The sequence below is a fragment of the Lytechinus variegatus genome, chromosome 1 (assembly GCF_018143015.1).
Source record: "Lytechinus variegatus isolate NC3 chromosome 1, Lvar_3.0, whole genome shotgun sequence".
NCBI classification, from domain to species: domain Eukaryota; kingdom Metazoa; phylum Echinodermata; class Echinoidea; order Temnopleuroida; family Toxopneustidae; genus Lytechinus; species Lytechinus variegatus.
Genome location: NC_054740.1, coordinates 15574546 through 15600834, shown reverse-complemented (window position 1 = coordinate 15600834; position 26289 = coordinate 15574546). Strand labels below are relative to the sequence as shown.

General features: G+C 34.5%; 2 protein-coding genes across 2 annotated transcripts in view; one reads left to right on the top strand and one right to left on the bottom strand.

Moving 5' to 3' along the window:
* LOC121407138 (calnexin-like) overlaps positions 1–25486 on the top strand; it is a 41023-nt gene extending 15537 nt beyond the window's left edge. The window contains exons 11-18 of the mRNA XM_041598078.1: positions 10258–10407; positions 15284–15324; positions 15913–16100; positions 16557–16700; positions 17492–17608; positions 19307–19507; positions 20313–20359; positions 21616–25486. Coding sequence (XP_041454012.1) covers positions 10258–10407; positions 15284–15324; positions 15913–16100; positions 16557–16700; positions 17492–17608; positions 19307–19507; positions 20313–20359; positions 21616–21655 — 928 coding nt within the window. The 3' untranslated portion in view covers positions 21656–25486. The remainder of the gene's footprint in view (positions 1–10257; positions 10408–15283; positions 15325–15912; positions 16101–16556; positions 16701–17491; positions 17609–19306; positions 19508–20312; positions 20360–21615) is intronic.
* On the bottom strand, positions 4963–10023 carry LOC121407147. Its single transcript, XM_041598090.1, has 5 exons — positions 9776–10023; positions 7700–7819; positions 6656–6803; positions 5850–5962; positions 4963–5242 (listed from the first exon to the last, which is right to left on the bottom strand). The coding sequence occupies exons 1-5, from the start codon at positions 9866–9868 to the stop codon at positions 4964–4966; spliced, it is 753 nt and encodes a 250-aa protein (XP_041454024.1). The 5' UTR covers positions 9869–10023; the 3' UTR covers position 4963.
* Positions 25487–26289: the final 803 nt, after the last annotated feature.

The following is a 26289-nucleotide window of genomic DNA, read 5'->3' as shown; positions in this document are numbered from 1 at the left end:
TTCACTTTGCTTCTCAAATGGGGGTTGGGGGGACGTCACCTGCATGAATTGTGACTCATCAGAGGTAGTGCCCCCCCCCCTGCTTCCCTTTTCTTCAACTGTTCTCTTTTCTTGCAATTTGTTTCTCTTCCCAACCTCACTTATTACATTTTCCCTTTAATTTCCCTTTCATTTGATATTGCGCCCCGGCCTTCCGGGGGGGGGGGGGGGTTCAGTGTCCCCCACCCACACACACACGCTTTTTGAAGCACTAAAAATTGGCCCCTTTTTGCCCAAGAAAAATGACCCCTTCCAAATGCATTCGTTTTATGTATTAAAGAGCGTCCCTTTCTTGCCTTATAAATTCTCGTTTCCTTTCTTGCTCTTTTAGCGCCCATAATTTTCCTCAATTATCGTTCTTATCCCTTCTAAGTGTATTTTTAAATATAAAAAATCTTTTTAAACTCTTCTTAAGCCCGTTTTAGTTGCCCTTTTTTGTAGTGAAGTTCTAGTAGCATGTATTAATATTGGCCCCTATGCACCTTGATCAAATGCCCCATTTGAATATACCCTTATTTACTTTTGCTTAAATGCACCTTCTTTTTTAATTTTTTCAAATTTCCAGTGTTTTAATGTAACGTATTTGCAGTTAGCATCCTTTCTTTTCTTCACCCCGCCCCAACAAAAAAATACCTCCATGGACCACCAAAATAATGTTCAAGACCAAGAAAACGAAAGAAGAAAGCAAAGAAAAGCGGTTAAATATGATATTGTTCTCAAAATATTATGTCAAACTCTATCAGAAATTAGATTTTTTTAAAACAACTGTCAAAATTTGCTTGTTCGCTTCTAGCTTTAAAGATTTTTTGCTCTTATGCCATGTCTTCCCCCCTATTTATCATTTGTTTGCTCAATACCCTACTACAACATACATGGTAGATGTGCTATTTTCTTAATAGGTGTTCTGTTTTTCCCCTGTGCCCCCCGCCAAATTTTCAATTTTGCTTTGCGCGCCCTGCCTGTATATATGCCCCATCACTTTCTTTCTCCTATATTTTTATTTTTTCACACTTTGTTTTCTTACTTACCCCCTTCCATTCTCTTCATGCCTCCTTCCGAATTCCTTTAATTATCCTTTTCAATCCCTTCTATATTTAGATCTCTTTCTGCCCTTATTTTCTACCCATTTCCCTTCTCCTCTCTTTTGATTTTGTTCATTACCTTCAATTATTTCTCTCCCCTTTCCCCATTTCCTTTTGAACGTTCCTTCGCTTTTTATCTCTATTTCTCAGTTCATTTTATGCCCCCTTCCTTTCTGTAATTTCCTCTCTACCTCATTTTCTTTTTTTCTTGGGGGGGTGGGGCGTAAATGACCTCAGACAAGAAGCTCTGCCTCTCCATGTTCCTATTATTAATCACATTTTATATTTTTTCATGAGATGACAGTGTTTTTATGCAAGAAATTTTTTATTTTTTATGACAGGTTATCAAGTTCCCTGAAACTCTGGAGAAAGTGAGAGACACCCAAGTTTCCTTTTTTGAGGTTGCAGGATTTCCGAATATTGTTGGGGCGATCGATGGAACTCATGTTAATCTCCACGGAGCACCTCTAGGAGAAGAGGAGTACATCTATGTCAATAGAAAAGGAAGGCATTCAATAAATGTTCAGTTGATTTGCAATACCCAATACAAGATCACGAATGTTGTCGCCAGGTGGCCTGGTAGCACCCATGACAGTAGGATATTGAGGGTATGTTACATTTGAGTGTTACACTGTTGAATTGTATGCAAATTCCTGTAACGATGCTGTTCATCATTTCAATTTAAAACCCTTTAAAATTCCTGGATTGCTGTCATGCAATCTGTTTTAAAACTTTTCATAATTTCTACAATTAACATACATATATATCTTAAATTGATTCCTAATAGATAATTGTACATTAAGATATACAAATATCTTTTATAGTAATTAATAACATTTCGTACACATTTCTCAGTATCGATTTTTTCTTCATCTAATTATATATTGTTTTTATCATTTCATTTTCACTACGTTTAACCAAGTCAATCACAAACATTAATTTGTTGCCCCCTCTTTTTTCCATTTCATGAAAATACTACAGAACAGTGCAATTGGACAGCGATTCGCTAATGGTGAACTTCAGGGAATCTTGTTGGGGGATTCAGGTTATCGTTTGGAAAGATGGCTCATGACGCCTGTGAGAGATCCACACACAGAAGCTGAAAGGAGATACAACAGGTGAAATGTCAAATAAATATTTTATTTAAGTATTTTTTACAACCAATTTCGGTGCTCATTCAATAATAGAAACAGCATACACCAAAAATTAATTTCAAAGTATATACACAATAATAAATACATTTGCTCCAAATGTATTTGCAACAATACTTGAATAAAACTATTGCTTGTCATTAGGAATAATATAATGTTCAATTCCCTGAGAAAGATATACTTCCCCCTAGTCAATTGCATGGTAATAATATATGTTGCATAAATACATTTGAATATATCAATATCAATAAAAAGTTCTATGGCAAGGTCTGACATTTAAAGCCTTGGGTCAGTTAATCAAAAAGTAATATGAATGTATGATGCATGTAGTTGATTGCATGGTAATAAATAATATATTTTGTATAAATACACTTGAAATATATTAATATGAATACAAGTTATTAGGCAAGGTCTGACATTTGATGGATAAACTTGGCTTGGGTTTATTGAGTTTAGTTTCCCCAATAAAATCTCAAACAAATTTTATCACATATCTTATATCCAATGGTTTCAGAGCTCATTGCCGAACCCGGGTCGTCATCGAGATGGTCAACGGCCAGTTAAAGAATAAACTAAGATGCCTCATTGCGTCTGGCCTCCAACTATCCCCTGAAAGAGCATGTGATGTAATAGTTGCATGTTGCGTTCTGCACAATGTAAGCAAGGATCTCAGGGAGCCAAATTACCATGAAGGAGGGGAAGAAGATGTTGAATTACCACCCATTGACCAAGCTTATGATCCTGTAGGAGAAGGAGCAGCTACTAGGAGGGACATTATCGATACTTATTTCACCTAGAGTTCACTTTTCTATTCTGGAATTGAGGTGTCACTATTGCATATATTCATATTAGAATACCAATATTTACCCTTTATGCTGAGTGCAATATATTAGATCCTTTATAATCCAATTTTCAAAGATTTGGAATAGCAATTGAAATAAACATCCAAACCTACAAAATTTTACAGATCAAAGTTTGCTACAGTGATGGAAATTTAGAATAGAAATTCCAGCCAATCTTGAGCCTCCCTCTAGAAGCAAATGCATTAAAAAAGAGAATGACATTGTTGGCTGCAATTATTTTGACTTTACACTGACCATTTTGCAGTATAATGAATTTAGTATTATTGGCATTATACTGAACTTCAAATATTTTTTTTGGAATATTTGAAATTATTTTTTTTTAATGCTGGGAACTTTCATATGCAATATAAAACACAATTTGATCTAAAATGTCCTCATGACTGGATAAATGTGGAGTCTTTTAATTTGTCCCAAAAGTTCGAGGAAGGAAAAATGGTAGTAATGAATATATTAATTTCCCATCAGGAACAGTAATTGACTGATCCAACCAACATGACTAATTTTGCTTGTTTCCTCAGTTGTGTTGCCGAAATGGTTATTAGTGGTGTCAGTATGGACTATGGCATGTCATCAATGATCAGATGCGAAGCACTTTTTTCTTCTATCAATAAAAAGTTCATTCATCTGAATGGTGGTTCTGTATTGCTTATCATCTAAAAAATGCTTTTGAGATGGATCAGAGTATGAGATGGATCAGAATACGAGATGAATCATACAGTACTAGCATTACAGAGTAACCCTATGACATCATAAAAATTCCCTTGTAGCATTTCATTGTTTTTCTGGTTTTTTTTATAGGCGCCGCTTTTCTGACGGCGGCAGCGTCAACACCAAATCTTAACCGAAGGTTTGCCATAAAGTTAATCAAGCATTACTGAACATCCTGCCTTAGTTTCAGTTCACATGACCAAGATCAAAGGTCATTTAGGGTAATGAACTTTGGCCAAATTGAGGGAATCTGTTGAATTACCATAACTTTGAATGTTTATGGATCTGATTCATGAAACTTAGTAAAAAAGAGTAACCAAGTATCACTAAACATCTCATGCGAGTTGCAGGTCACATGACAAAAGTCAAATGCCATTGAACATAGTATTGTATCATTACATGAATGGTGTTTTTGTGAATAATTATTTTATAGTAGTTTTCAAGGTCAGCACTGCTGCTATATTGAATCGCGTGATGCAGGTGAGACTGCCAGAGGCATTCCACTTGTTGATACAATAATTTGGTAGAGCATGATGGTAACCCCCACAGCCCAAATTTGGTGAGAATCTGTCCATGCGGGCCTCAAGGTATGACATAATACACAATTAATCCTATTGAAGTCAAATTATTATTGACCTACTTCTAAATGTTAGGAAACAGACAAATAAATAATACATTGACTTCAATGGGGCTAGTTACATATTTTTGAGTTCATATTAGGGCCCCCATGGACCGATTCCAACAAAATTTGGGTTTTTGTGAGTTTCCATCATGCTCTACCAAAATATTGTATAAAAGACAATGAAATGCAAAAATAAATGTAATGTCATTACTTCAGTAGTCTATAGCAGCATGAGTGGATTTTTTTGCAGGATAAATGTGTACCAAGAGATGCTAATGAAGAACCAAGAAGCAATTCTACCAAGAAGAAAAAAAAATCTTTTGTTATCTAGTTGAAAGGATGGTCCGGGCTGAAAATATTTATATAAATACATAGAGTAGAATTCACAGAGCAAAGTGCCAAAAATTTCATGGAAATCGGATAAGAAATAACAAAGTTAATGAAGTTTCAATTTTAGCAATATTTTGTGAAAACAGTCTTCCTTTTTAGAAAAAAAAATCAATCATGTTTGCTCACATATTCTTGAAGGACCCCCAACATGGCATTGAGGGTCGCTAGAATGCCTTGTTGGGTCTCCAGCATTGCTTCTTGATTCCTCAGAAGCATCTCTTGATACAAATTTCCTTGTGATACCAAATTTCTTTTTTTTTGGGGGGGATTTTCTTGATCTTGATCTTGATCCAGATCTTCCTCTCCATCTCCCAATCTCTCCACATCGTCGTCTTCCACCTGTCCCATCTGGTGCAGAAGGTTGCATGCCTCTGTGTTTTGTGAGCACTATATGGATACGATAAATTAGAAATGAATATTAAAACAATGTAAAACTACATAATCATACTATGGTGAGATGTTTAAAGGTAAAAGTCAGTAGTTGCAGCAAACAATTATTTCATGAGAAAGACTCTGAAATCAAGGTTAATTGTCACAATATTATCTTAGATCTAGATCTGGTACATTAATGTATACTTATCCTTGTAAAATCTTTAAATCTTAGCTCGTAATTGACAATTCTGGTGATCATTAACACAGAAAAGCATTATGTGGGACACTGTATTAATATTGCTTCAAAAAAATGGCGACATTTCATGGAATTCTGTGATTATTTTGCTCATTTCTCAGCAATTATGCATTCATATTTTTGGAGGTAGACTTGATAAGAACAACGCACAGGATATCTTTCCTCCCAAAAGTGGAACGCCTTGATAACCCTCATGTCCATGTTGCATGAAATAGATCAATTTACTTTAAAAGTTACATCATTTCATAACTTAACCTTGTTTTAGAAATCAACGTTGATAACAAAAAGCTAAGCTAACATAGGTTGAACATTTTACTTCCACTTTGCAACTAACTTTCCAACTACCCATAAATAATTAATACTTACTGGTTGAGTTGCCCCAGTCTCACTATTTTGCCCTTTTATGCCATGTAAGGCTTTGTCCGATATGGTGAGTAGTACCTCTTCCAACATAGGCTTGAACCTGTAGGAGCCTCCGCCTGTACGAAAAAAGGTATGCATTTATCAATATCATGCCTAATACACCCCTCCCTACCCAACAAAATAAAATATATGAGTAAACAGTTCCTCTGCAATAATTTTTAGTGTTAATTATACAAGGAAATTCAAGTTTTTCAAAAATAGTTATCATTAATTACGACTATTAAATTCAAAATACATTGTTTAGAGTGCTGGAATATTCCGCTTATTAAGCGGAATTAAGCCTTAAAATGAGACCAAATTGGATCTCTAGCCTGTCTACAGTCTAGCAAACTTATATCAAGGTTTTAAGAGTTGAAAAGTATATTTTCCATAATCTTTGGGGGAAATGCCACAAAACCACCTTTTGCAGGATGAGTTCAAGATCTGTGGTCATAAAAAGAAAAATCAATTTCATACTAGAATTTTTTTCAAGTAAAATTGTTCAGGAATGTTACAAAAAATATTAACCACCATAATTAAAATTATATGAACTTCTAGTAATTAGAGCAACATGATTTAATTACATTTAATAAGCACACAAATTCTAAATAATATGTAATTTTTTGTTGAGATCCACAGTCAAGATCTAAGGGGACCATAACAACACCATCCTACCCCATCCCCCCCTTGGACCGACAAGACTCATTACACCCTTTAACGATTGGAGTAAAAATGTCTTCTTCCATTTGTTACGAGAAAGGTAGGCTTACCAGTCTTCTTCTTATCATCCTCATATTTTTTGGCCCTTTTCTTTAGGTCGGACCATGCCTTACGCACGTCATCCCCACTCCTGGGGCATCCGGTCGCTGAAAGCTGCTTAGCAATATTTTCCCAAGCTTGTTTGCGCTGATCAGAGACCTGCATTTAACAAAGGAGGAAAATGTATTGTCATTTTCAAGCATTTGAAATTTATTACATTGGCATTGCAGGAAACAACACACCATACACTTGTACAATAAAAAAAAAACAAGTGGAATGCCTCTTGCAGTCTCACCTGCATTACTCAATTCGGTCATAAAACTGTTACAAATTATGACTAACGCATAAATAAAAACAAAAATTAGGGGAGGTCCACTTGAAATTTTGGGATGGATAAAAGTAAAAATTTGACAAGCCCCCCCCCCAAAAAAAAAAGTTATCAACCTAAATTTTAGAAGTGGATCAACTGAATAAGGTCATCAACTTAAATGTTAGGGGGACCACAAACATTTCAGGGGGGCCTGTGTGAATTTATGGGGGAACGCAGGAAACAAAATTGACAAGCAAAAAAGAAAGGTTATCAACAAAATATTTTGTGGGGGCCATCCCCCACTTCAAATTTAAGGGGGGGACACGTCCCCCTGCTTCCGCCGCCCATGCTAGTGTTTTATCTTGCTATAAGCTTCATTTTAAAATGATGTCAGTCAGATTTCACCTCTGCTGACCTCTAGAGGTAAACTACCTTAAGGTCAACAACCTCAAAATATCAGAATATTGAGGCTTTGCATAATTAGTTCATGGTAAATATTGTTATGTTGCGAAAATAGTCATTGAATATTGACTTTTAATGTCTCTCGATATTCTAGAGAAAATAGTGAGTATAATTTTGTCCCTTGAGGGCTGTCCAAAACAACAATTCATACTTGATTACCTTTTATGTAAGTTTTGAAGAGTGCAGATTGTGATAAAAATATGGCCACAAATAGTATTGTGTTTAATTCTGGCTAGATCTGTGCCTGCTTCATATTTCTAGAAGAAAAAGGTAAATACCTTACCCTATCAGTGGGAGACAAAGGCTTTCCGAAGAGCACAGACCTCTTTTCCCTGACATATGCGCACAGAATTTGGATATGCTGCTCTGTCATATTTTCACGCTTTCGTTTGGTTGGCGTTTTCTGCAATGAAGAAAAATTTTATTTTAAGAAACCCCCAAAACAAAAGTAACACTGAAATATGACCATGAAATTAAATCACAAAAACATTAAAGGGGAAGTTCACCCAGAAGAAAACTTTGTTGTAAAAATAGCAGAAAAAATAGTAAAATATATTGGTGAAGGTTTGAGGAAAATCTGTTAAAGAGTAAAAAAAGTTATTAGAGTTCAAAGTTTTGGATTTGTGACGTCATAAACGAGCAGCTGCCCCATGTGTTATGTAATATAAAATACATGAAATTCAAATTTTGTATGGTTCCTGATGCCTTAATTTTGTTTTCTATTCATGATCGGGTGTGAAATGATTTGCCTATTGATATACAAAAGGTAGAGTGAAAACAATTTTCTGAGAAAATAACTTTTCATTGATTTTTTACCATTTGCTATGTAGGAATGCTGCTCGCATATGACGTCACAAATCAAATTATTGAAATTCTAATAACTTTTTAATCACTTGATGATTTTTTCTCAAACCTTTGGGAATATTTTTTATTTTTTCTGCTATTTTTACAATAAACATTTTGTCAGGGTGAACTTCCCCTTTAAGAATGATAATTTTTCTTTAAATCTACTTGTCAATGAAAGTCCCCCCCCCCCCCCCGGCCTAGTAGATCTACTTCTCCTTTAAAAATTTCAATTACAAGTAGATCTAAGTCTACATCAACAAAAATATTATAAAAATGTAATTAATTATGTAACTGATCAATTACTTTGTAATTTTCGGTCTATATATGTCAAGGAGAGGGGGAGGTTTTGATTATAAGATGTTAACTTCCATATGCACCCCCACCCCCAGCTAGAATTGAAAATAAAATTATGGAGGTTGAAAATAATAATAATAATAATCTGGAGGTTACATGGTTGAGATTTCTTAAATGAGCAAACTGTTGGGGAAGTCTTTAGTACCGTAGTAGTAGTGTGTTAGTGCGAGCCTGCATGTGTAATCTCGTCGGCAATTCGGAGGACGGGTTTTGTCCTGATTTTAATTTGTATAATAATATGTAGGCCCTATTGGTGAGTGAGCCAACGCAGCTACTTCAGCGGAACAACCAAAATACAGAGACTGATGCTCTTGGTCTAATTTTTGTGAGGCCAACCATCGGTAAAATATGATATTGACCCAGATCTGGTGTTCCACAGACTCTTCCTAATTCAAAAAATATAATTAAAAGAATACAACCTACTTTAGACTAATTAAAGCCTAGTCATATGATGAATAAATACATTAGAATACAAATGACAGTGTAATATTATCTTAGTTGAGTGTAAACACAAGTGAGCATTTATCCCCCAAAGATTAAAAAAAAATAATAAGCCAACCATTGGCAACAAGTCTAAGGACAATGTTATAGCAATGTGGAGTCTACATTGGATGATTACAACACAAATTCAATTTGGTTTCGATACATGATGAAATTGACATTTTGAACTGAAAATGAATCATGTCTTATTTCGTGATCGACCTCATTCCTCAGGCTCAAGTCTACTCTGACTCTGACTCACTCTCTGCTGAGCATGAATTGGTCAGACATAGAATATCGATATTATAAATAAACAGTATCTGAAATCATAGTATCATCAAGAATTTATAAAACTATAAACAGATAAAGACCTAAGTTAAAAATTCGGCCGTTACGACATCGAACGTCTACTACTACTAACAAACTGCATCCCTTCCATACACGGCCACCTCTACGCCAGAGCTCCGGCGGAGAGGGGCACCATTACTCCGCTAAACTACGGTGTGAGCATCAGCTACAATTGGATTTGTTTGGGCGAAAACCACCGCGCCGTGATGATTAGCCGGGGATAAAATGATACATATTTTCAGCAGAATGGATGAATCTAATAGTTATTACTTCAAAAACTGTATTTCATGATACAATGAACAAAAATAACGTATTTTTAAAAATAAATTACCTCATTTGGTGAAGCCATTTCGTTGACGTTGCTAGCAGACAATCGCAAGTTTACACGGGCGCAATTATTTTTTACCCAAATTTCAGTGCGCATCCTCGTTCACGAATATTCGTGGTTAATAAAACTCTGGTTACCAACCTGAGTTTTCCAAAGTCTTTATGCAATCGATTTTTCAATCTCAGGTAGCCAACCTGAGAAATCTACGGTACCCGAGTTTTCAACCTTAGAAATCTCAGGTTAGAAAAAAAGTTTTATGCAACGGGCCCCTGGCTGTCACAAACTGTGGACCAATCCAAACCTTTTTACTTTGAGCAAAATTAAATTGTCACAAATTGTGCATAATAGAATCATTAGGATTTAATATGTTTGTCCACACAACTTTGAACAAATTTTGTAGACTTAGAGCATATCGGCCATATGTATAGGGATCACTAGGGTAAATCATCTCATCATGCATTCCTCTCCATCTGTGAATTATCTAGGATCCCAGAGCCTGGTGCAGAAAAGCCTGATGATTGGGATGAAGATGAGCCTAAAGAGATCATTGATGAGACTGCAGTACAACCTGATGGATGGCTTGAAGATGAACCAGAACTCATTGATGATCCAGATGCAGAGAAACCTGATGACTGGTAAGCAAATAATTTATTTCAAAACCCTTGCATTATTGTAGTTGCTTCGCTTCAATATACGGCTGGTACTAAGCCTAACTTGTTTACTTGACAGCCAATCACGATTCGCCATTTAGCATGCGGGTCATTCCATCTGGATTCACCCAGTGGTTGCACCCGACCGTCTCAGAATTCGTTGTAATTTGGTATACATAAAATTCAACATGGCCCAAGCACAAAACAAAAAAAATTAATCCAATCGGTCCGTCGGTTCTCGCGCTACGGCCCGCCCTTTTCTCCTTGTTTTGACAAAAATGGGCATGACCTTCAACTTTCAATGGCCACTGCGTCGTTACGTGTTGACCAATTTTCATGAAACTGGTACCATTTGATAGGAAATTCAGAGAGGAATCCAAAACATGCATCGAATAATGTATTGGAGCAATTTATAAGGTCATGACCTTTGACCTTCACTTTGACCTTGAGTTTGACCCCCGGACAAATAATTTTTTACCTTGATTTTCGTGTATGTTAATTATTGGTATGATATTGACAAAATATGTTAAAATCAATGATGATATTTTATTTCTTCACCTTTAAAAACTCTTCCAAAGATACCATGAAATTTCACTCTAGTCCCACACACTGATATTCATGTTAGTAAAGTGTTTACCAGTTACATGATTTCTTCCAATCTTAAGTTACAGTATGCAAGCACATGAAAAGAAATTAAGCTTAATCAGTTCACAAATAAAAGATTAAACCTTTATGCTCATGAATAGGTATCTGTTTAGGCATTTTGATGTTCATCAATATATATTCATTTTGATGTTCGGCAATATATATCATATATATTCATAGTAGTAAAGTCTTCACTTTTATCATCAAAATATATACATGTATATATATGTATATGATATATATTGCTGAATCATAAAATGCCTAAACAGATACCTATTCATTAGCATAAAGGTTTAGTCTTTTATTTGTAAACTGATTAAGCTTAATTTCTTTTCATGTGTTTGCATGCTGTAACTGAAGATTGGAAGAAATCATGTAACTGGTAAACACTTTACTAACATGAATATCAGTGTGTGGGACTAGAGTGAAATTTCATGGTATCTTTGGAAGAGTTTTTAAAGGTGAAGAAATAAAATATCATCATTGATTTTAACATATTTTGTCAATATCATACCAATAATTAACATATGGTCAATTCCAGCGTAACGGACATGACATTCAGACAAATTTTTGTAATTCAGAGGTTTATACATTAGAATTAGCAGTCTTTTGATAATTGTTACTAAGCTTATCAGACACATTTAAGTATCAGTTACATACACATAAAATTTCAAATCGTTTCATTGAACAGTTGCGGAGAAATTGCACTCTTTGTGAGCGTAACGGACATGACACGAAATGGACGAAGCATTTTTACCTCCTATTGCTTATCAAAATTCCTGTGAATTCTTATATTGCATGCACCTGACGTTGGTGTTAATTTAACCTTAAGATCATGTTCTATCCATAAAATGGTGTTTAACAACAGTTTTGCAGTGCATTCTGTATTCCTAGCTCAAAATGTAGCGTAACGGACATGACACACGAAGCGTAACGGACATGACAGTTTCGTCCACTTTTTGTAAGCGAAAATAATTATTTTATTACAAGATGTGGTACAAGTCTAATTGCTTACATGTTAAGGCTAGAGGTTAGAGACACATATCATAACTGGTAATCTGTAATATCTCCTATTATTTTGCAATTTGAGAGGGGGTCTTTTTGTACAATATTTAAAAAAAAAAAAATTAGAAAAATTTATTTTACACCGGTTAACAACAGTTAATGAGTATTTTCCAGTTACTACCATCCACCACACCCAATTAAAGGAGAAAAAGTTGATAGAAAAGATTATTTTTTATTCATGCCCTAATATTTGATAATATACTACCGTAACGGACATGACACCCTTACGAAGTGAACTCCATCAGCACTTCTTAGTTTGAAAATGAAAGAAATATGAATAATGAATGTAATTACGTAACAGCAAAGTACCTTTACTAACACTCTAAAGAAAAATATGTAGATATTATTAGCAGGTATCATTAATTCAATAGCTATAGCTTATTAAAGTGACAATTTTATATTGAATACAATGTTTATCATACCACTACGGCACACTGAGAAGACCAAATCTCATTTTTCGTGAGAAGAAAACAAAATGTACCAGACCTATATAAATCCAAGAAGAACATATGATGGAAGTACTTTATGATAAAGAACATGTACTAGTATTAATGTGAGTTTTAAGATTACAAAAAATGGTATTAAAAAGTATTTTAATAAAAATTTAATAGCAGTACCTGGAAACCGGTCTTTCATTATCGATTATGTATGAGTTGAACGGTAATCGGAATGTTTGTAAATAGCTTCTGAGATTTTTTTCATTCAAAATAACTATCATCCTGAGTATAATCATCCTTTCATCAAATCTTGGATGTTCTAAATCTTATGATCTTGCTTGCTGACAAATGTGGCTGTATCTAATTTTGTTGTATTGTCCGCGCTGCTTGTGTACAATTGAAGATACATCATTCAAATCGTGATTATGGCTGACCAAAAATACTGTGATGACATAATTTATTGATCGCGCCACATTCTTTCCACGGCCTCTTTGCTTTGTGATACTGCAAAGAAGTGCCACTGTAGATTCATGGATTCATAGAGCTACTTGTACATCATGTAACACAGATATCCGAATACAAACTTGCTTTTAAATGTGAGCCCATGCCATCACTGAAGTACATGTAGAGGTTGGTGAAAGTCAGATACTTTGAAGTAATATCATCAATGATCATGAATTCACAAGTTTGAGTTTCATCATGCTCCAAACTGTCAGTGCAGAAACCTAACATAATCAAATGTTTGTTCAAACACAAATAATGCAGATTGTGATCTGAGTACGTTGCCAGATCTAGCTGCATCTTATCCTAATATTATGTGGCATACCGTTAATTCTCAGAAAAATCTACCAGAACAAGAGCTGAACTTTCATCATTCACCAACATCTAAAAATAGCTTGAATGACATGCAGATTCTAGGAAATATTACATTCAGCTATCCTCAAACAATTGAGACTGACCTCAGTCTGTGACACTGAGCCTAATATTTTGTTTTTGTGAATGCTGCCATTTGCCATATACAAGGCGTCATGTCCGTTACGCGAATTGTCATGTCCGTTACGCCATTTTTATGAAAATGAGAAGTGGTGAGCGAAAATGATTGCTACACATGGTAGGGGGTTTAATTCTAACATAGAATCTGAATCTGCAGTATCTTTAGACAAATTTCCTGTAAGCTGTGAAAACTTTAAGTGAAAAACGTAACGGACATGACACTGATAATGGTAAAGAAATCACACAAATCTGAAGACAGATTTCTCTAAAATTGATGAATGGCATAAAATTTAACGATTATTTTCTGTTGATTTAAACATTAATCAACTATTCAAAAGTTAAAAGAGACCTCTGGGACCTTGTTTGCTTTTAGTAGAGACAGGAAAGATGAATTGTTTAAAAATAGCCACATTTTTTACATTTTGCAATTTACTATTCTATTTTTTTGAAGATGGAAAAAAATACAAAATTCTATCAATATTGCGATTTTTCTATTGGAAATTGAGACTTTATAGATTACTTTTTAAGAAAATTTGACTGCTTAAGTGAAATCTGAAACTTCATTTTTTCTGTAAAGTGAACATTTTCCATGGAATTGCCCATATACGAAAATCAAGTTAAAAAATTATTTGTCCGGGGGTCAAACTCAAGGTCAAAGTTAAGGTCAAAGGTCATGACCTTATAAATTGCTCCAATACATTATTCGATGCATGTTTTGGATTCCTCTCTGAATTTCCTATCAAATGGTACCAGTTTCATGAAAATTGGTCAACACGTAACGATGCAGTGGCCATTGAAAGTTGAAGGTCACGCCCATTTTTGTCAAAACAAGGAGAAAAGGGCGGGCCGTAGCGCGAGAACCGACGGACCAATTGGACTAATTTTTTTTGTTTTGTGCTTGGGCCATGTTGAATTTTATGTATACCAAATTACAACGAATTCTGAGACGGTCGGGTGCAAAATTGCACATTCATTGGGTGAATTGGCATGGAATGACCCATCCATTGTGTAGTTTTGGTTCTATTATATATTGTTTTGCTCTAGCGTTTTAGTTAATCATGCGATTTTACTCTGACGATAGCATGTCGAAAAGCTTCGGTATGTCCGTTTTTAAGGCTATTTTACGACTTTGTGGTACCAAAATTTATATATTTTAAAGTAAATGCTCTCATTTTTATAGGAGTTCATTATCAAGTGATTTCAAGTAATGCTACTTCTCTTTCACAATATAAAGGAATTATTTTTTTAAATTGGAAATAAACTCACTGTTGCGACGTTTCGTCAATTACCAAATGGCTTCTTTGGGCAAATGACGATCCTGAGGGGGAGGCTCTTATATTGTTTGAGATTGTGCAGATTCTGTGCGCACTATGTCCATCGCGTGAAAGACGACTTGGAATCTTTTGTTCATTTCTTCAAGCCATGAAATGCTAGGAAGTGTGGATTGAATGTAACCAGAGAAATACTTCCCAACCTCCACTTTCTCATCTTTCTATTTCTATCCACTTTTATCTCAGTCCTTCCAAGACTTTAAACATGGTGTACCGTAAACCACTTCCATGATGGAAGCAGAGAATTTATCTAGACTTTTCTATCATAAAATTTGAAGAAATACTCGTATATTGGTGTGAAAATGTTATCCATATATAGTGATTGCATATTAAAAGTGCATATTTCTGCTATCATATTTTTAATTTTATTTTGATGTTTCTATTCTGTAGGGATGATGAGATGGATGGAGAATGGGAACCACCTAAGATGAGTAAGTGTTTCAGTTTTATTTCTCGTCATATGTTTTTTTATCTAAATGAAGATTTATGTGGCAAATAATGAATAAAGAACCAGGGGGCCATTTCATAATTCTCTTCATAAGTTATGCTTAAATTTATGTGCAATAGTAATCTGTTCTTGGGTGCCTATTAATATGATTCCCATCAGCTGGCATATGAATGCAATGAGTATTATTTGTCAACCAGGGTAAAAGAAAATGTGTTATCTCTTTACAACAAAATCAGGCCTCCAGTCATGCATTAAAATGTGTGCAACAGCTTTATGAACTCGACCCTTGAATATGAGAAAGTTCAGATGAGTGATATTAAGATATCTGTAATTAAATCATACCAATCATTTGTACAGGGGTGAACTTTAAAGAGTGCTGCATCTGTATGTCTCTGATTCAAATTCACAGATCAAATTTTTAAAACCCCAGTTCTTATTGAGTATCTGATCATTTGAATAACTTGAAATTCTTTTACCACATGATGTGCAGTTGGAGTATTTTTGCTTTTATAGAAATTGCACAATTTAAATATTCAAACATGTTAATAAGTTGATTATTTTTTGTTTGTAGACAACCCACTTTGTGAAGATGTTGGATGTGGTGAATGGAAGCCTCCTATGGTAGCAAACCCAGCATATAAGGGTAAATGGAAGGCACCATACATTGATAATCCTAACTACCAAGGAGAATGGAAACCAAAGATGATCCCTAATCCTGATTTCTTCGAGGACTTAGAACCATTTAAAATGACACCTATTGTAAGTTCATCTCTTAACATAATCATATACATTTTTCAAAACTGCATGGTTTTTTTTTTTTTGGGGGGGGTAAATTATATAGAAAAGGAGATTTCATTTTTCCTGTGCTGAAAGGTGGATGCCATAGTTTTTCCAGTTGCACTTTGGACATCTTATTTTAATTCTCATTATGACTTTGATAAGGAATATTTACAGATCAGTTCTAGCATTTACATCATCTGTGCTCATGAGTGTGACAGTGATGTGTTTAGATTTTAATTCCACAATGGTGTCTTCTCTATGTTTCATATCACTTTTCATCATATACTTTATTATTAGAAAATATCGTGGTCATTTTGGAGAGGAAAATATTGAAAAAATAGTTGTGTGATTAAATGATAAGTGATGGAAATGATGATTTCTCACTCGCTTTCTCTTTCTCTCACTCTCCATCCTACCTATATTCCATACTGTTAGGGAGCTGCTGCACTAGAACTATGGTCAATGAGTGATAACATCCTGTTTGATAATTTCATCATCACCACTGACCGAGAGGTTGCTGACCAGTATGCTGCCGATAGTTTCAGTCTCAAGCAGAGGGAAGGAGTCGTTGCTTCAGCTGTAAGTACTAACTCCATCCAGGGCCACATAATACAAAGATTTGCCATTGATTGCTTATTTCAAATAACAGTTTTGATTTGCCAATTATTATTATTTGTTGGAAATTATGATCTTTATTGACCTTTGATAATTTGTTTTTTATTCAAATATTTGTCTTATCGATTCCTGCTCACTATTACTTCACAGATAAAATAACTTGTTCCAGTTAGCGCAACTGTCAGTCTTTGGCAATGTATGTACAAGAAAATACAATTGATTATAAGTATTGAATGTATGCCTTTATGTTACATCAGTATTAAGATAAACTGCTATAGGTTAGAGTTGGTTTTCAAGAAATGATTCAGTGTGCAAGATTTACATACTTATTATCATAAACTGCTGTAGGTTAGAGTTGATTTTCAAGAAATGATTCAATATGCAATGTTACCTACGTATCATAAACTACTCTAATTAGAGTGGGTTTTCAAGAAATGATTTATTTTGCAAGGTTTACACCTCTTAGATATAGACAAGACCCTCTTGATCAAGTTTAGAACCATTGTCCAAAATATCAAGAATAAAACAAATAAGGACTACATATCTGAATAGTGCAAACTTTGTGGAAGTGGTTTACGGTACACAATGGGTTTTTTTTTAACGTTCATGCAGGTTGATTGTCCTTTTTTCATGAGTGAGAGTTATCCACTTCCGTGATCGTTCATACCACCATGCCAAATCTTCAAACATCATCATTGCAAAACTTGGTATTTATTCATAGGTTAACTTCTAATATCATTTGTATGTATTTTCAGGAATCCTTTGTAGCAGGGTTAATTGATGCAGCCACAGAACGACCATGGTTATGGGCCGTCTTTGCTCTTGTCGTCATCATCCCTCTCTTCTTCTGTATAAGATTCTGCTTCAAATCGGTAAGTTATGGATACTAGCAGAAAAACTGAACCAACCCTTGCAGTAAGCCTCCAAGAGGGCAAAGAAATGTTTTAATAAATTGTTTGAGAATCACCATTAGTAATAGGGGAATGTTGAAGATAGCAAGGCAGGTGATGTGGGCACCAAAGAAAGTTGCCTTCATCATGAATGTTTAAAGGAAGCCCTAGTGACATCGGGGATGTTCACTTGAGCATGATTTTCAGTTGATTTGCGCATGATGAAAATTTTCTGTATAGTCAAACCCTCTTCAGTAACACTTGTCAAGAAGTACTGACAGTGTAGAAATATTGCAATTTTTGTTTTACTTTTTCTGAACATGGGTTTGCATTGTAGTTGCTAAAGCAAACTTCTCATAAAGACCATTTTTGTATGAGTTTTTGTCTCACCTGCATAGCAGAGTGAGACTATAGGCGCCGCTTTTCCGACGGCGGCGGCGGCAGCGGCGTCAACATCAAATCTTAACCTGAGGTTAAGTTTTTGAAATGACATCATAACTTAGAAAGTATATGGACCTAGTTCATGAAACTTGGCCATAAGGTTAATCAAGTATTACTGAACATCCTATTAGAGTTTCATGTCACATGACCAAGGTCAAAGGTCATTTAGGGTCAATGAACTGAGACCATGTTGGGGGAATCAACATCGAAATCTTAACCTGAGGTTAAGGTTTTGAAATGTCATCATAACTTAGAAAATATATGGACCAAGTTCATGAAACTTGGACATAAGGTTAATCAAGTATCACTGAACATCCTGCATGAGTTTCACGTCACATGACCAAGGTCAAAGGTCATTTAGGGTCAATGAACTTTGGCCGAATTGGGGGTATCTGTTGAATTCCCATCATAACTTTGATAGTTTATGGATCTGATTCATGAAACTTGGACATAATAGTAATCAAGCATCACTGAACATTTTGTGCAAGTTTCAGGTCTCATGATTAAGGTCAAAGGTCATTTAGGGTCAATGAACTTTGGCCGAATTGGGGGTATCTGTTGAATTACCATCATAACTTTGAAAGTTTATTGGTCTAGTTCGTTAAACTTGGACATTAGAGTAATCAAGTATCACTGAACATCCTGTGCGCATTCAGGTCACATGACCAAGGTCAAAGGTCAATGAACTTTGGCCGAATTGGGTGTATCTGTTGAATTACCATCATAACTTTGAAAGTTTATGGATCTGATTCATGAAACTTGGACATAAGAGTAATCAAGTATCACTGAACATCCTGTGCGAGTTTCAGGTCACATGATCAAGGTCAAAGGTCATGTAAGGTTAATGAACTTTGGCCATGTTGGGGTTTTTTGTTGAATAACCATCATATCTCTGTAAGTTTATTGGTCTAGTTCATAAACGGTGGACATAAGAGTAACCAAGTATCACTAAACATCTTGTGCGAGTTAAAGTAGTTTTCAAAGTCAGCACTGCTGCTATATTGAACCGCATGATGCAGGTGAGACGGCCAGAGGCATTCCTTTTGTTTTTTTTGTACTTGTCTGTATGAATACAAGGGCTTTGATTGTTGGGTTTTTCTAATTTTCTTTTATGAATATGGTTTCTTATTGGAGTTTTTTTTCTAAAGTGACCTGACCATGAACCAACACTTTGATGTAAGATCACTTATCTCCCTTATGCAATCTAAACGCACATATTTCACTTGACCTTTCTTTTAGAGCCCAGAGGAGCTTGATAGTAAGAAGAGTGATGAAGCTACACCAGATGATGAGAAAGAAGGAGATGAAGATGAAAAAGATGGAGAGAAGGTAGAAGATGGAGAGAAGGTAGAAGAAGAGGAAGTATCAGCGGAAGGTGATGCTGTAGTTAGACAACGAAAGAAGACTACCAAAGCAGACCTAGAAGGTCCATCAGAAGAGGTTAGTATCCTTACAAAAAAGGGGATATGATATAGTTGTAATGAACTCTCACCCCCACTTCAGCTCCTTTTCAATTGGTTTCATCCCATGTGGTATACATGTAATCCTGGTTCAGCCACTATCAGTTCACATATAAACTATTTGGTCTAATTGCCATATAGCCTATTTTTAAAATTTTTGTACAATGTCCAATCTATGCTTTATCCATTTTGTATATTATCCACTTGGTCTAACCCAACTTAGTCTAAATGATGAAATTTACTGTGTATGAAACAGATTTCTATTAGTAAAAAGATGAAATGGAAAATAGATCATCTAGGGATTTGACTTATGACAAAGTGATTATTAAACCAATTGTTGGTGGGACCACACTTTTGTAGAGAGAGAATTGATGGATTTAGTCATGAGGATATTAGATGATCTGATAATTAGAGCACCTTTTTGTAGACCAATTAGATACAAACCATAGTTAAAATACTGCTTAATGTATCTATGCTAATTTACTCTCCCAATCCAAGCAGCACTGTCATCTGTTTGGATATTGAGAAGTATCAAGGAATGGTGCCTGTATTTGTAAAATACAATATGTTGTCATAGCTATTTAACATTACCATAATCATTTAGAAATTCTTTCAAGTGCTGTATGGAAATTCTCTGAAATCCGAAATGATGATTATTACTGTTTAACAATAATGAAAACATATTCTGTTATTCAAGCAACATTTTACCTGTCTTTGAAGAAATTAATTTCTATGTATTTTTAAAAAATATATTTGTTATTGTTTTCCATTTACCACCTGAATAGGCTGATGAAGCTCCTGAAGAAGAATCAGCACCAAAAGAAAAATCCAGGTAAAATATGAATGTCCTCTTGTTACTAGTGCTAATATTTCTCATGATAAAATGGCTTGACACAATTTTGTAATTATTGTATAGAAATAAAACTATGTAGGACTATTTCACCCTGTTATTTTTGTAATTTTTAATGTGTGAAAAGTGATATTATACCAGAAAGAAAAAAATACTTTAAAAGTCAGAAGACACAAATACTTTATTGAAAATTTTACCTTTGATAAGAATTTTAGGTGTCTTTCACATAACATGTGTTTTCTGAAATAATCCTTCATTTCATACAAAAAAAATGATAATCCAGCTTTGAAAATGAAGAATCTTTAACCATAAAAAGACTGGGGGGGGCTGATTCAGCCCCCCCTCGACATTTTTCGCGATAAATCCGCCGCGCGAAATTTTTTGACCGCGTCGCTTACTGACATTTTTCTTTCAAGTCTCGCGCAACTTTTGAGACCAAAATTGTGACCCCCGGGTAAGCGGTTACAAAATTATGCAACATTTCGTAAGTGCATGCAGACCCAAAATTACTCAAAAACGTGAATTTGTGTACAAATCCAATGCAAATAGTGTTCTTAGCCAAAATTCATAAATGTATCATTATTTTTCCTTTTACTGCTTAAAATCAATCAATTTTATCTTTTTTATGGTCAAAATAAATTCCCCGACAATTTCCATTGAAAAAAAACAATAAAAAAAGTAAAAAAACAAAGAAATACATAAGAAATTTAGAAAACAATAGAATACATAAGAAAATAAATGTGATTTTGAAATTTTTTTAAAAATCAATTTGATCAGATGCCTATCTAGAGTATGTGAAACAAAAATTAGCATTTCAGGGGCATTATTTTTATTAATTAGAGCAAACTTATGATTTTACGCATAAATTAGCATAATTAATGAGACATGAGATTTTTTGCAGAATTTGATGTTATAGTTTTGTAGATAATGCCATGGGTAAAGGGTGTGCCAATTTTCGTCGCGATCGCGCGATCGACGGCCGAGATCATAAGGGGGGGCTGAATCAGCCCCCCCCCCCAGTCTTCTTAGGCGTCGAAATAGCCCAGTCTATTTAGGGTTAAATTCACCAATACTTAATACAAGATTTAACCAATTGACAATATAGATGTGGTGGTTCCTGTCTTTATCTGTTTTAGTGAGTTTTTAGTCATCAGAATATCCCATGATGTAGGAGTTTGCTGTACTGTCCTAAACATAGTTAGTCCTATTACAATTTTTGGCTTACTCTTACTCCATAGCACACCGAAAAAACCCAAAACACGCTCAAGAAAGGAATGATGCTACCCTGTTTCCTAGCAACCCATCATCAGCTTGCTGAGGAAAATATCTTCTCTTCAATCAATAGATGTCAAGTCAGCCAGCCTTGATGATGCCAATCATATACATGTACAGGGATCAAATAGTGGTCTTGTTTTCTAAATAAAGTAATGATAATGAAACCCCCTTCTGTGGTTGTAGATTATTATACAGCATGATTAGAGCCTGGTTAATCACTCTATATGATAAATTGAATTAAGTTCACAAAAAGTACACATGGTCGAAGATTGACTACCTGCATTGACATAGTATTCTGGATTGATATTGCACTTGATACATGTAAAAGACATTGAGAACCTATCAATGCACTAAGGTTATATGTTTGACGTCATGAAGTAATGATCCGGATTACAATCCCTGGATATGTGAACTGGGTTTATCCATCCCATAACTGTTGCTACCCAGGATTTTGTAGTTGTGTGGTGACTTTAAGAAAATGTTTAAATCTATGAATACTGTCTGAAATGAAAAACAAGATAACCAGAAAGTAATATGTTTGACATCATGAAGGGAAGCTACTATATGACTTTCATTGTAGGTTAGGGCTAGAGATAGTTAGCCACTGGACTGTTAATATTCTGTTTTTGTAGTGACAAATATTTTCTATCCATTTGATGTTATTTTTTGAAATTGTTTTTTATTCCATGGATACTTGATTTATTGTAGTGCATCTCCATTAATGACTGTTTTTTTGCAATATGAGCCAAGTTCATTTTGTGCTTCTGTCATTGATCAGATTGTTGAAGAATTACAATTCAATAAAACATAAGGTTACAAGACACTGAAGGACAAATAAATCCATCCGATTGTTTCATTTTCAGTTATTTTTTGGGGAAATGACACTTTCATGAAATATTCAAATGTAGGATGGTCTACCGACACTGTTGTCTTATCAGATGCTTGAATTTTACCATTTATAAGTTTGAATGATTAAAGATTGATTAGGTATATTTTGTCAGCTAATCAATTCTTTGTCATGGTCCAATAATAGCATGTGTCAATCCCATGAGCAAGCATACAGTCTTTTATGAATGGATTCAGGCCAGAAATCAATCTATCTATCAATCAGTTCTTATCTTCTATGTTCAATCAATTATAAGTTTCATTACATCGATTGTAGGATAAGAAAGTGGGTGTATGGTTTATAGAAAATGAATGTTTTATTCAGGAAATGAGTGTTAAAACTCAGTTGTACAGAATAGTATCATTTTTCTTGGTGCATTCATATGATGGGGTTGTGGGTATTAGTAAATTAAGAATCAATCATTTATTTGATGTTTTAAATGCAATTTTGATTTTTTTTAATGACATTTATTGTTGTATTATTATTAGACTGGATTGTTTTATTACAGGTGGTATGAGTGAGATGATGAAATATGTTAGGATTCATTATGTTTAATTATTTTTAGTTGCTTTTTTATTTTGATTTTTTTTAATTTTCTTGGTTTGTTCTTATAGTGGATAGAAACATATCTTTAGTTTTACATGTAGGCAGTTTTAGATACTTGTTAAAATTACAATCATAATGATCATAAACAAGTTAATGTTCTGTTTATTTGAAGGTTTATGTCTTATGATAGCAAGTTCAAATATTTTTGTTGTTTGTTTCTAGAAAAATGAGCAAACAGATTATGAAAATGACCTTTCATTCTGTGCATTTGAGATCTATAAATTTTATTGGTAAAGAAAATAAAAAGGGCTGCTGTATATACATGGAATATATGTCCCCAAAAAATTATTAACCTCAATTCAACTCTTTAGCTCTCAATGTGTCTATTTTGAAGCACCCAAATAGAGGCTAATTACAGGCAGAAAGTTGGCTTAAAGTTTTTTTTTGGAAAAGCTGAAATGGTTACATTGAGACTTTGAATGTGTGGTTCAAGTATGTATTCATCCGTTGTGCTGAGGTGCTTAAGGTACACATTGCAATAAGTAGGATATATTCAAAAATATAGACCTTATGCATCAAGGTCATCATGCCGCCATCTTAGAGGCCGAAGCCATTGCCTTGCTTGCGTTAGGGATCTGCAGATGGTGCATCTCTGACAACTCTGTTTCTGCATATGCCTATATCCTCTGAGGGAGGGCGCTCTCAGATTATGATGTCACATGCATAAGTTCTGTTTTGTAATGTCTTTTTAAAGATAATGTTCAAGATTGTCCCTAACTCTATGCCTGAATATAAAAATCATTAGACTTTTTTAGATGGCTCATACTGAATATTATCAAAGAGTGAGTGCTTGGTATTGGATTGTTTGAGAAGATATTAAAGTGGTGCTTTTAAGTATACCTGCCAAATGGGAGAACCTGTCACATTTTCATTGGTATGTTTTAATGGTTCACGGTATATTTCATGTGTTAGTATATCAGTAATGTCCCTAATTGAACCTGTTTGACTCGAGATTTGGAACCAAGTACTGAAGTGTGTCCAATGCAATGAATTTACATGGAGCCAGACACCTGCCATGGTATTTCTAAGATTCTGTTTGCATACAAGTGGTTGATTTTTTGCTGTATCTGTTATTCAATACTTTGTTTTGTTATGAAGGGTCTCTGTATCATAAATGTTTGTAACTTTCTAAGATGGTTATGGATATAGGTGGTACCAGGTGGACCTTTTCTATCAGGATGTTTAATCTTTCAGAGATCAGTTTGGTAACATTTCATTCTCAGTTTGCCATAATTTAGGTTGTCCTCGAGGCTCTTGGAACAAAATGAATTGTTTTTATTAATGCTGCAAGTTGAAAAGGGCAATTCTTATGTCATATATAAACATGTTAGAGACAGGGATGTACATAAAACAGATTGTAAAATTATGAATTAACTCTGAAATTGACACGACTGGTATACAGCAAGCCAACATTTATTAAATGTTTTGAAAATTCTGAACATTCTTTGTCTTTGCTAGGAACTTGGTATACAAATAAAGATGACTGTAATGATTGTCATCATACGTTTTCAATACCACCATTTAACCAAGATTGAAAGCAATTTTCATGTGAAGTTCTTACTTTTATGAATGTCTCTCAATTAAAATGTAACTGGAAGTTACTCATAGAGTAATTGACAAGTTGAACTTCAATCCAATTTGTTCAGATTTGAAGGGTTTAGAGTTTATTTGGATGGACACGATATGCAGAAAATAAATACAAATTCCATAGACGAATTAGTGTTTTATTTGTTGTAATACTGTTTTGAATTGCATACAATTTATTTCAAGAAATAATATTTTTGTCTTTGCATTGCGCTTTGCAGTAAACCAAGGTGTACGTTTCTTGATGGTGATAAAACTTTTCAAGTTAATTTGATGATTATTTTGGCGCAAATGAGGTAATAAAAATTTACTTTCAGCTATGTATTGTGATTGTAATTGGTAATTATATCATAGGTGTATTATATCTGATTCAATTTAAAAAAGGAAATCTTGAGAAATATTTTTTTCATTGGTTCATTTCTCATAATTCCCTTTTTTATACAAAATATCAGTTACGAGCTAAAAGGTTGTTATCCCTCTATTGAAATGTGTTACCAATATTTTCGCCAAACTGATGATATTGTTTTATTTCATTGTATAGTGTTATTTACATTGAATTCTTTCAAGCCATTAATAATGAATGTTGATATTTATATATATGTTGGTTGTTGTATTTCATCTTTGAACTAGAACTGAATTCATATTTACTATGCACTCTGTTGAGCTTAAACAAATAGTAGGTTCCGTGCTGGGTGAAGATTTTTTTATCCAGGAAAGAAAATGATTAAATATTCAATTTAGGTTGAATTTTTCCCCCTTAGAACTTCTGTCTACATTGTATGTTTTATTTTTGTAATGTAAATCAACATTCTACATTTTCATTTATCAGAAAAGGTGGAGAGATGCTCAGAATGGGGGATGGGAGATGGAGAGGGGAAAGAAGAATGAGGTAGACGTAGGAGAGAGAGAGACACACACACACAGAAAAAGATTTATAAACACAAATGGGATCGACAGGGGAGTAGCAGAGAAAATGGTGAAAGTGAAGGGAGAAACTTCTGGTGAGGGGGGGGGGGATTTAAGACTGAATGTTATTAACTTTTAGCATAATAAAAAAAAGGGAATCGGTGACTATCATCTAAGGCAGTGCTTTCTCAACATGTCAACCTTTGTTTTACTCGAGGACCACTTTGACTCATAGTTTTTTTTCGAGACCCACCTACCAAACTTTCTAAAAAAAAATGATATGACTACTTGTCTCGACTCAAAGATTGTTTCGACAATTATAAAGAGCATATTAGCCCGTAACTTTATGATCTTCTGCTGCAGTGGCGTAATGAGCAAAGCAAAATGAAGGGGGCTTGATATGGCGTATCGCGTATAATTAATAAAATGTTGCAAGCGAGCATGGCTAGCAAGCAAAAATTTCGACATTTTTATTACAAAAAACCCAGGTTTGTGATAGATTTTGACACAATATTAACAAAATAATATCATATTTCACCCTTATCCCTTTTCTTTCCCTTTCTCTCTTTTTTTTCTTGCTCATGAAATATCTGCAGTGGTCAAGAGCTCCCCTCCCATCTGTACACAAGTGTTCTGTTGTGAATGAAATCCAGCC

Coding starts and splice junctions, on each gene's coding strand:
- LOC121407147 (XM_041598090.1), bottom strand. CDS start 9,868: ATGCGCACTGAAATTTGGGTAAAAAATAATTGCGCCCGTGTAAACTTG. Junction 5,963..6,655: donor GGATGATAAGAAGAAGACTG/GTAAGCCTACCT, acceptor TTTTTCGTACAG/GCGGAGGCTCCTACAGGTTC. Junction 5,243..5,849: donor AGACTGGGGCAACTCAACCA/GTAAGTATTAAT, acceptor GTATCCATATAG/TGCTCACAAAACACAGAGGC.